We start from the raw sequence: 11,690 nt of genomic DNA on the forward strand, positions 1-11,690 counted from the left end.
GGCTTGGGTCTATTTAAACAGGCCGTACCCTCAGTATGGCGGAGTGGGTATCCTCGTTCCTGCAGCGTTCAGCTAACGCAACATGAAGTTCCCGTTAATGTAACCCTGTTCCCTGTGAAGTAAACGAGACATTGCATAACTTTGTCATACTGGGGCATTCCTGTGAATTGTATCTTCGCTTCAAATAATGAGGCTGACAGCGCGGTTCACAGGTGTCGTTTATATATCACAGGATGCGCTTAATTGCCACATCACCTGATCACTGCAGACCTATAAATAGCCCTGATTTTACACAAGCTTCAGATAGGCGCAAGGGCGCTCCACACGGCATTCAGCCAAGGCAATGTCGCGTTCCCTTCTCAGTTAACAGGGTTACATGCATAACCCAGACGTTTCTTGCGTGACACCTTGGTAATGAACAGCCTTTTTGAAGACCATCAATTTACTAACCCAGCTGATCTTAATTTGCACAGATGGGGGTTATAATTACTTAGGATTTCAGCTGGTTCCTTGCCTTGGAGAACTGCTTTTTCTTAGCATCTTCAACACTTTTTTCCAGTGTCATTCCACTTTATTACACAATAACTTTATTTATGGAATTTAATATTGTGAATTCTTTATATTTGCAGATTTCTTGAGTTAATCCTGATGTCTAGTGAAAATTTCATGTGAAAAACCTATATATAAATATATTTACTGAAAGCAATGTTGACACATTCAATACTTATTTCTCCCACCGTATGTGAAGCTTTGCTTTCAGTATCTGGTGTCACCCCCTTGTGCAGCAATAACTGCAACTAAATGTTTCTGGTAACTGTTGATCAGTCCTGCACATCGGCTTGGAGGAATTTTAGCCCATTCCTCAGTACAGAACAGCTTCAACTCTGGGATGTTGGTGGGTTTCTTCACATGAACTGCTTGCTTAAGGTCTTTCCCCAACATTTCTACTGAATTAAGGTCAGGACTTTGACTTGGCCATTCCAAAACATTAACTGTATTTGTTCTTTGATAGAATGACTTGTGTGCTTAGGGTTGTTGTCTTGCTGCATGACACTGCACTGCACTTTCTCTTGAGATTCAGTTCACAGACAGATATCCTGACATTTTCCTTTAGAATTTACTGGTATAATTCAGAATTGGCTGGTGTAATTCAGAATTCATTGTTCCATCAATGATGGCAAGTCATCCTGGCCCAGATGCAGCAAAATAGGCCCAAACCATGATACTACCACCACCATATTTCACAGGGGATAAGGTTCTTATGCTGGAATGCATAATATAACTTCTTCATTATACCTCTGGTTTTCTACTAATCACTCCTTCAATTGAAGAAACAGCCTTTATTTGTCAAATATACATTACAGCACAGTTAGGAAGTTGGGCTCAGGGCAAAGGGTCAGGTATGATATGACGCTCCTGGAGCAGAGAGGGTTAACGGCCTTGCTCAAGGGCCCAACAGTGGCAGCTTGGTGGTGCTGGGGCTTGAACAGGGGGTTTAGCACGGTATTAAATTTGCATGCACTTTTGGGCAAGTGTCAACAACAGAACTAAAAAAAAATCCCTCCTTAAAAAGAACACACCAATTAAATATTGCTCTGTTTATTAGGTCAAAACTTTTAGACATGACAGGACAGAACAGAACTTTATGAACGCTGGATATTAAAAAACAAGGCAGCCTTGAAGTGCAGTGAACAACCTTGTCAGATGTGTCACAAGACCTATAGAGGACAAAATTAAGACATTACCAACCATTTCAAAGAAGAACTTACTGTAAACAACTAAACAGTGCACCTTTTGATCATCCCCAGAGCAATACCGACATGGAATTATCAGATTATTAGCTGCTTGTGCCTGGTGTGTGTAAACCTTGTAGCAAACCGTAAGTTATAAACACTACCATGTTAGTGTCATCTGCATAATATCTGCTTGGTTATCATTAAAGGTAGTTATCACTTTCCATTAAATGGACAGGGCTAGAGTGGGGATTACATAGTATGCAGTTACACATCAGTCAGTAATTGGATACCTATACAGTGGTGGGTATACAATAATCTGGCAACTTAGTGTACATGTCTTAAATGCCATGGTTAAGATATTACAATTACTTTAACAAAACTTTAGTAGCAGACAGAAAGTAGTAGCACACAACTTCCCATGCAATCGCTGCATTTTCACAGAAAGATAGTAGATTGTAGACAGCAGAGAACTTAAGAGGGGAAATATGAACAGTCCTCTGTGATAAACTTTGATATTTTTCTTACTATATAAACATCAGGCATTATGATGTTATGACGTGTTAGTGAGAAAAAAAAATGCACATACCGTTTAAACGAGTCTATTGTCAATATATTCCTTATCACAAATTTCTCACTTAGAAACTATTAAATGGTTCCACATGTCTAACATTTTTCACTCATGAACTGCTGCTGCTCTTCCACTTTCAAACGTTTTAGATCAATTTAGGTTGAAATTTCTCAGTAGCATCCTTAATAAATGTAATTAACAGATGTTAACTATACGTGTCTAATGTCTGCTAAGTCAGACATACATGAATAGATATTTCATGTTAATGAACTCAGACATTTTCCATTTACCTTGACAAAAAGTCATCAATGCATGTTTTCACTGGGAAAATCAGGTTGCGACAAGAGCACTGGTCAAAATATTACTAATCACAGATGTTAGGAAAGTAGGTGGGGCTTCCAGCAGGTGTTGGTTATGATAGGAGTTTAGAATATCTACTGTCAATCAATCCAGATTCATATGTCGACTGGCTCATCTGTTTTTATTGACGAACCAAGAAGAAAAAAAAGAAGATTGCTCTTTTACACATATTTTGAGTCATATCTTGTACCAGCGTACTCCGATGTTAAAATGCAGTGCTCCTACACAAAATGTGCACAGGTTGGGAGGTCTGAACTGAGTTTTCAGTAAACAATGCCGAGTTTTATGCTGCTCCAGAGAGCAAGTTAGCATGCTGTCAATAAGGAAAGTCTGTGGAGGTTTTACAGCAAAAGTGCTGAATTTGCAAAGTTATCGAACATTTTTTGCAGCCTTATTCCTAACACTGAGGAAAATTTCCTGTGAGTGACAAAATGTCAAATTAAAGGCCAAATTTTTTTTAAAAAATCATAGTTAAAGCAATTTCATTCAGGCAACCGTGTTCAAAAGACAAGAAAGGGCAACTCTCAAATGATGAATGCACCTGCTTAGGCTTTATCGATGCCCAGTTCCTCTGGGGTTGAGATGCCCAGCTCCATAAGTGTGGGGCGAAGCTCTTGAATCACATATGGATAGATCTCTTTATGTGGTCCAGACTTATCCTGAGAAGATGATTAATAAGACAAGTTGTCAGTGGGGGAGACAGAAAATATCTGCTTTGGAATTCAAAAGCTCCACCTGTATTTTCATCCAATACATGTGAACACTATATAACTCAGATCATAATCACAATTTGCCATCAATGGTACTACACTGCCTGGAATAATGTAAAAACAAAAACAGTAGAACACAGTGGAACTCACAGCTATGTTTAATACCGAAAGTAAATGCGATTCCACATGCATAATGCGATGAGAAATTACAGGATTAGGACATAAACGGCTGTGTCTAAGAAAGCCAATTGTTAGTGAGGCTAACGTGTCTAATTTTGTATTAAAGGCCTCATACGATAGATTTACATGCATCCAAGGTCAAAAAAAACACTTTAATTTGCTCATAATTTGTTATATTGTCCACCTGCTGTAGTAATTTATGGCATGCGTCATGTCCATTGTATCGCAGCCACAAGAGGTGCACAAACCCACCTTTACTGCCTCTAAAATGCGGACTGCACTGGCCAAGTCATTCAGCTTTCTGCAGGCTCTCAGTGCAGAGTCGAGGATCTTAGGTTCAGGGACCAGGTCATAACCAATCAGAGTGTTCACACCTAAAGATGAATTGTTTTTAAGAGAGTAAAAAAGGCACAGAAGGCTTTAAAAGGCACCATTTTACTTAACACTTGAATGCATACAAAATGTGGGTACAATTAAGGAATTGTGGATAATGGTGTCTAGAGGGATTGAACCAACTGATCGGTTTTGCCAATAACCAATTCCTGGAACTATCGTTTATCTGCAAAAATCCACACGGATAGTTTTTCCCAGTTGCGTCCATTGCAGGAATAGCTGAGAAGTGTCCGCTGTCATTATACAGTACGAGAGCAGCCTCTAGAGGTGAAATAAAAACTAACACTGACAAATTTTGTGGTGTTATATGAAGTGTTTTTTTTATTATTATTATTGATTTTGGATGTCTCGATTTGTATTTGTTATTTGGAGTGTTACTTTTTGGTTTGGATGGATATCTTTTATTTAAGTTAAAATGTATTAATCATTTATATATGAATATTTATATACTTATCTCATTTTTAAAAAAGTATAGTAGATGTTCATGGTACAGTCAATACTGTATATTTTTGCAATAAAGTTCAGCAATAAACACTTAACTAAATAAACACACACAAAATTTGAGTGCTTATGTTTTCATTCAGTATCAATTTTAAAAACATTGGTCATTTGGTTAACCGGCAGGTACTAGCTAACTTAGTTATCGCTCGACCTCTAATGGTGTCATGGATTGAATTGTTGATAGGCTATTTTTTTTTTTTTTTTGAATAGCTACAAAATATATGCTTTTACGAACTGACTGAGCATCTTAACCAAACTTTGCATCTGACCATATTACACCACACCATTGTGAGGATTTCCCTCTAACAGGAAATATCTATCATGGGCAGAGACATACTGAAACTGAACAGCTGGAAGATTTTTTTTTATTATTATTATTTTTTTTTTTTACCTGGTCTTTTTTCAGTCTTCAACTGTCCAGTTTGGGTAATCCTGTGCCCATGATAGTTTCAGATTCCTGTACTTTGTTGACAGGCTTGGAACCTGATGTGGTCTTCTGCTGTTCTAGCGCACACACCTCAAGGTTTGATGTGTTATGCTTTCTGGGATGCTTTTCTGCTCACCCCAGTTGTAAACAATGCTTATTTGAGTTACTAGAGATGTCCTGTCAGCTCAGACCAGCCTAGCCATTCTCCTATTATCTCTCCCATCAACAAGGTGCATCAGCACAGACCATCTACACACCTTGTTTTTCACACCATTCTCTGAAAATTCTAGAGACCGTTGTGTGTGAAAATCCCAGGAGATCAGCAGTTTCTCAAACCAGCCCATCTAGTACCAACAACCATGCCACAGTTAAAGTCAAAGATTACATTTTTCCCCCCATTCTGATGTGCGATGTGAATATTAACTGATGCTCTTGACCTGTATCTGCATGATTTTATGCATTTGTGCTGCTGCCACATGATTAGCTGATTGGATAACTGTAATAAGCAGTGCTGCAAAAGCACTACATAAATAAAATATAATAAAAATAAATAAGTAAATAAATTCCCAATAGTCCCAATTCCGAATGGTGTCTCATTGTCACCGATCATCCAGTTTTTGCTTTATAACCAGTACAAAATGAGATGAGAAAAAAAACGTAGTGGTGTACCTGACATGATGCTGGTTCTACAGGACTGATGGAAACAGACTGGCTTTATTTAATTCATTTAACCCATCAACGTTGATTTATGCCAGTGAACGAACTAGCAGACACCTTACATTTTACCTTTTCTAAGTTCCCAGTCATCAAGGTCGGGCTTTCTAAAGTAAGTGACCCAGCGAGCATCAAACTCCTCATCTGTCTCTGCTTTGGCATGAGAGTAGCACCGGGAGGCCAAGGGGGCTGGGGAAAAAAAAATCATCATCATCATCACAGCATTTACCTCTTAGGATGAATTTTATAATTAATATGAAGGAGTACCTGCTATAGGACTATCACATTATCTTTAACTGGATTAATTGGATTCTAAAGCAGGGTTGTTCAGGGTTTCACCATGGTGAATGATCAAAAGGTTACCTCACTGTCGACTTTTTTTTTTTTTCAAAATAATGACTAATATGCTTTTTTTCCCCCATCTCAACCAGTCTCTCTTTCACCTAATAATGACAACAACATGATCAATACTGACAATCAGCCTCATTTACAATGACTACGTTTACAAGGACAGCAGTAATCAAATTATTGACCTTATTCTGAATAAGACAATATTCTGATTAAGGTGTTTACATGAGTAACTTTTAGAATATTCCTTTCATGTACATGTTATAGAACATAGATTGATTAACGTCACACGTCATTACATCCCCACGCCACGCCGTCCGACGTTCCCTCCAGAATTTCACGTATCAGCATACAGTTCTTTTTCGTTATGGTACCATATATAGTTTTGGGTGTTTCATTTTTAATTTTACAGAAGCTTCAAGTGCATTTAATTATTTATCATGCTATACGTGCAAATAGACGACTGCTTGAAGCCGTGGGCTGCGTCCCAAACCGCATATTTACCAAAATGCATATATATCTCCTACTATATAGCGGGTAAGTATGCGGTTTCGGACACAGCCATGCTCTCTTGTTTGCCGTAAAACGGTTGAGCGCTGCCGTGTGTGTACGTGTCCTGTCGCAAAATGCGGTGAAATCTCCCACACGACATTAACAGTGTGATTAAGGTGTGTACATGTCTGTAATGCACGTCGATAATGCGACTAAAACAGGAATACTCCACACGTCTTAATTCGATTTGCGTTTACTCCGAGTATGACTTTAATCGGATTGAGGTAATAAAAAATTGCTGTTTACATGATAGTTTCTTAATCAGAGTATCGTCCTAATCGGGTTAATATCGGATTATTGTTGTCCATGTAAACGTACTGCTGATATTAAATGAATGACTTCAAAAATGAGGAAGTGGACATCACAAGCCATAAAATACATACATTAATATTAACATTAGGTGTATAAAGCTCTTTCATCCCTATATAAATGAAGACGTAATATTAGATTATAGATTCTGTACATTATTATACGCAAACAATAAGTAGCAGGAATTGAGTTAGTGTATTTGCTGTGTTTAATGACTTCCCGGTCATCACAAGGGCATGTACTCTATTAGCTAACATGCTAACTAGTGAGAGTTAAGTGACAAAGACATTATTATTATCAACATACCTTGTTACTATGTTTATTTTATACCAAACCGGACGTATGGACTCTAGAGAGAGTTTTCAAAACTTTGCCTAAACCATTTAAAGTCCATTTAAAGTCCAAAGCTTCTCAGGAACCTAAACAACACTAAAGAGTAGATAAGGACGACTCGTGTAAATATACATTTAAAACATTTATGAATATATCAGACACTTACCTGTGCACTGAGGACCTTTTCGTGCTAAAGTCCTGATGCCAGCTGCAGAAACACGAACAGCAGCAGAAAACATGATGATGTTCGCCTGGGGAAGGTTGATCACTAACTAGGGGTACAGGATACGAGAAAGGGAGATAGTGTGATCTGCGCATGCGTGTTAAAAATGTGGCGCGTGCGTAACGGAGGCTGAGGAATGGGAGGCGACCGGAAGTAAGCTGTTACTCCGCCGTAGCAAAAATCACTAAGCAACCGTAAACAAGACGGCGCAACGCAGCATTCAGTCATTTATTGAAATATATTAATAACAACAACAACAACAACAATAATAATAATAATAATAATAATAATTATTATTATTATTATTATTATGCCAAAGACATGCATGGTAGGCTGATTGGCGTGTCTAAAGTGCCCGTAGTGTATGAATGGGTGTGTGAGTGTGTATGTGATTGTGCCCTGTGATGGACTGGCACCCTGTCCAGGGTGTACCCCGCCTTGTGCCCGATGCTCCCTGGGATAGGCTCCAGGTTCCCTGCGACCCTGAAGAAGGAGTAAGCGGTAGAAGATGGATGGATAGATGGATAATAATAATAAAAGCAAGAGAATGATTGATTTTGGCATTAAATAATAATCAATTGTCATAAGAAGAGTTTTTACTCTTGTATGATGCCAAGACGTCTAAAACCCTAGATTTACCATGCAAGCAATACAATACTTACCTTTGAATCTTGATTACATGGAGAAAGACGAATGTCTAAATGAATTTCGTGTCAGAAATGTATTGCTTAATTTCTTGTAAGGACTATGGCAAACCAACTATTACCGTTCCATTCACAGCTGTTGATTAAAGTCTGTAAATGCAGTGAAAGGACTGTTTCTGAACATTTGGGGACCCTAAGCCTAAGCGACAACTTTTATATTGCACTGACACACTGCGCTGACACTCAAATTTTTGTTGATATGCAAAAAAAATGGTGAAAAAAAAAAGAGAGAGAGTGAAGAGTTTGAAGGAGAGAGAGATAGTCAGTTGGGCAGAATGGAAAAAAAAAACCAAACTATATTCAATTACTTTGGACCACCTGGTATAAAAGCCAGGAGTGAGAGGGCAGAGGATCATCATATAGAAGATGAGGATGAATGAAAGATGTTTGTTTTGTGCCACACATCATTCATTAATGTTGTTCATTGACCTTTCATGTGCCTGTCTTGATACTCCAGAAAGCATATTGTTTACAGGAGACATGAAATAAGTGTACTGTTATTAGATTTTATAGAAGTATTCATATTTATATATATAATATAATAACCCCTGCCCCCCCAAAAAAAAAAATTGTTAAAAGAAAAAATACAATAAAATAAACCTAGACTTGAATATTTAAAATAGCCCCCCCCCCCCCAAAAAAAAAAAAGAAAAAAAACAGAATAGCTGACAAAATTACACCACTATGTCATCCAGATGTTGTGCTAAACATATTGATAGCACCATTAAAGAAAGATCAGTCTGGAAGAATCCTTGTACATCTAGAGCAGAGGTTCCCAAACTTTTCCAGGGCAAGGTCCCCCAAATGGCATTAACATTTGACCGAGCCCCCCCCCCCTTGCAAGATGTCTTTAAAACACATAAAAAATACAGACTTCTGAATATATCCCCCTTTTTTTTATTAATAATTACATCTTACATCTTTACATTACGTTACATTAGGAATTGATTGTGTGTGTGTGTGGTGTGTGTGTGTGTGTGTGTGTGTGTGTGTGTGTGGTTGTCTGAGAGTGAGAAATAGAAAACATATTAGCGGGAGGGATGGGCACAACAAATTGTTGAGGCCTCCCTGGCGCCCCCTTGCGGCCACAACTGGCCGCGGCCGCCAGGGGGCGCCAGGGGGGCCTCAACAATTTGCTGTGCCCATCCCTCCCGCTAATATATTTTCTATTTCTCACTCTCAGACAACCACACACACACAATCTGTATTTTTAATGTGTTTTAAAGACATCTTGCAAAAGGGGGGCCTCGGTCAAATGTTAATGCCATTTTGGGGGGCCTTGCCCTGGAAACGTTTGGGAACCCCTGATCTAGAGAGTATAGTTTTCATGTAGAATTTCAATCACTCTACTGTTTCAATTGCTGTTGTCAAAACTCTCCAAGAGTATGACATTGCCAATGAAGATATCATTGTATTCGATAATAACAATGTGGCATACATGCTGAAAGCATACAAAGAAGCATTGCAGTCCCATTTCCCTCTTTCCCTCCAAATTACCTGGCACACATCATGAATTTGATTAGAGGTGCCTTCCACAAACCCTTCATAGACGAACACATTCATGATGTACTTCAGTCAAATGTTTTACATATCAAAGGATCACAAGAGAAGATACCTTCCTCCTTGTCTGGCTAAAAACTGAATGGAAGTAAACCAAACAGTTGTTTACTGGAACAACTCCTGTTGAGAACTTTTCCAAATATTTATGGACTTGGCTGTATATATCACGAAGAGGTTCTGTGTATTATTTAATGTATTTATTATTCCTACATTTATTATTTTAAGCAAGTAAAATGTATACTTATACTCATGAATGCTCAAGTTCAGTCACTCCACCACTAGATGGAGGCAGAGAAAAGGCATTCTGTGCTGTTGTGTGATTTTTTTTTACTCTTCTCCATGTAGCCAACACAAAATAATAGCGCTCACCTCCATTTATTGCAAAATGCCTAAATATTGTGCATGCTATTAGCTTATTATTCCATAGTTGATCAGAACGTACAGTGTTACAGTGTATTTTTCAGCACAAATTACCGCCTTAAATGCAATGATTAATACTAGATGCCAGAATTTCAGTAAGGCTCTTGGACGGAGCATGGCCAGGCATAAAGTCAAACACAGCATAGGTTCCTCACATGTTATACATGTTTTTAGTAACATCCTTAATAAAGGGGTTTGTTGGGAAATGCTTTCTATGAAGACCATGTCTTTAATGATATGCATCTGCATTCACAACATGTTATATTAACTGGCAATATACATACTGTTATATTTGAAGATTTTATTTGTCACATATACATTACAGTACAGTGAAATAATTTTCTTCACATATCCAATCTGATTAGGGAGTTGGAGTCAAGGTGCAGGGTCAGTCATTATACAGCTCCCCTGGAGCAGATAGGGTTCAGAGCCCAATGGTGGCAGCTTTGAACCCCCAACCTTCTGATCAGTAAATGTGTCGCATCTTATAGCAGTGTAATGCATTATGAATTGTTAATATAATGCATTTTAAATTGTGTACATAACACATTGTAAATGTCAAAGAAGCTCAGTTAGAGAATTATGCTTAGTTATAGACACACTAAGTCCTATTTCTTATTGTGTACATTTCACTTCACCAGAAATAGCATATTACTTTTTTAATGCATTGTAACATGTAACTTGTTCGCAAGCATCATTTAGCAGACAGTAACCAAATTTATATACATGTCTTTAGCAAGCATACATGATTAATAGACATATTCTAACATACTGTAATAGCTTATAAGTTGCATGTTATATAAGATATATTTTTAAAATGTTTATTAAACCTGCAGCATTTACAATATTTTTTTTTCTTTTTTTTACAGTTGTCTCAAGCGTGGTAAATATAAGAAAAAATACTAAATAACAAACTGTTGACTATACTGCATTTACTAACAGACCGTGAGCAATAAACAATGAATAATAGACTATTTAAACTGAAATGGAGTTTCAGTTTGGTCATTATAATGAGATATAATGTTACAGTATAACAATACAAACTCTGCTACAATATAAAGTGTAATGCATATTCGTAAATAAATATAACTACATGTATAATGAGGTTATTAACATGCAATAACATGATATGAATGTGTTAATAGTTCATTATATATATTGCCTTCATATTAACAAATTGTTTTAGGGAGTATGGTGTATCATACTTTGGTGTGTCATTTTCCCCTTTACATTTCCAATGTTGACGATAAGAGGTCGCCTTAAGATAAACTCGCAATCTAAACATTCAATTACATCTATTCACGCTGAATGCTTATTTTTCCAGTGCAATGAATAGTCAATTAGTCTAATTCTCTAACAGGAGAAAGTCTTATTCTCTTAGAGAGAAAAAGGGAGAAAGGGGAGTGAGAAAATGAAAGAGAGAGAGAGAGAGAATGAGGATGAAAAATGGCCACCTTGGCCTGTCCTAGTGAGAGAGTGAGAGAACAGTGCCTTGAGCAGTCAAACACTGGCTGTAAACATCAGCCCAGTAAATATTCAATTTAAAGGATTTTCAGATAAGAGAGTCTGAAAAATTGAGGCAGTGGCCATTCTTCTAGATAAGAAAAGACTGCACCATCTGGAAGGTGGAAGATAGCGAACTACCACACCAT

At 37.6% G+C, this 11,690-nt stretch overlaps 1 protein-coding gene across 1 annotated transcript; it reads right to left on the reverse strand.

Moving 5' to 3' along the window:
* Positions 1–1,583: 1,583 nt before the first annotated feature.
* On the reverse strand, positions 1,584–7,457 carry LOC128606450 (cytochrome c oxidase subunit 5A, mitochondrial). Its single transcript, XM_053622581.1, has 5 exons — positions 7,298–7,457; positions 5,662–5,778; positions 3,807–3,928; positions 3,206–3,323; positions 1,584–1,718 (listed from the first exon to the last, which is right to left on the reverse strand). Exons 1-4 carry the CDS (start codon positions 7,368–7,370, stop codon positions 3,210–3,212), a joined length of 426 nt encoding a protein of 141 aa, XP_053478556.1. The 5' UTR covers positions 7,371–7,457; the 3' UTR covers positions 1,584–1,718; positions 3,206–3,209.
* Between the last annotated feature and the right edge of the window lie 4,233 nt (positions 7,458–11,690).

The sequence above is a fragment of the Ictalurus furcatus genome, chromosome 4 (genome assembly GCF_023375685.1).
Source record: "Ictalurus furcatus strain D&B chromosome 4, Billie_1.0, whole genome shotgun sequence".
Classification (NCBI taxonomy): Eukaryota; Metazoa; Chordata; class Actinopteri; order Siluriformes; family Ictaluridae; genus Ictalurus; species Ictalurus furcatus.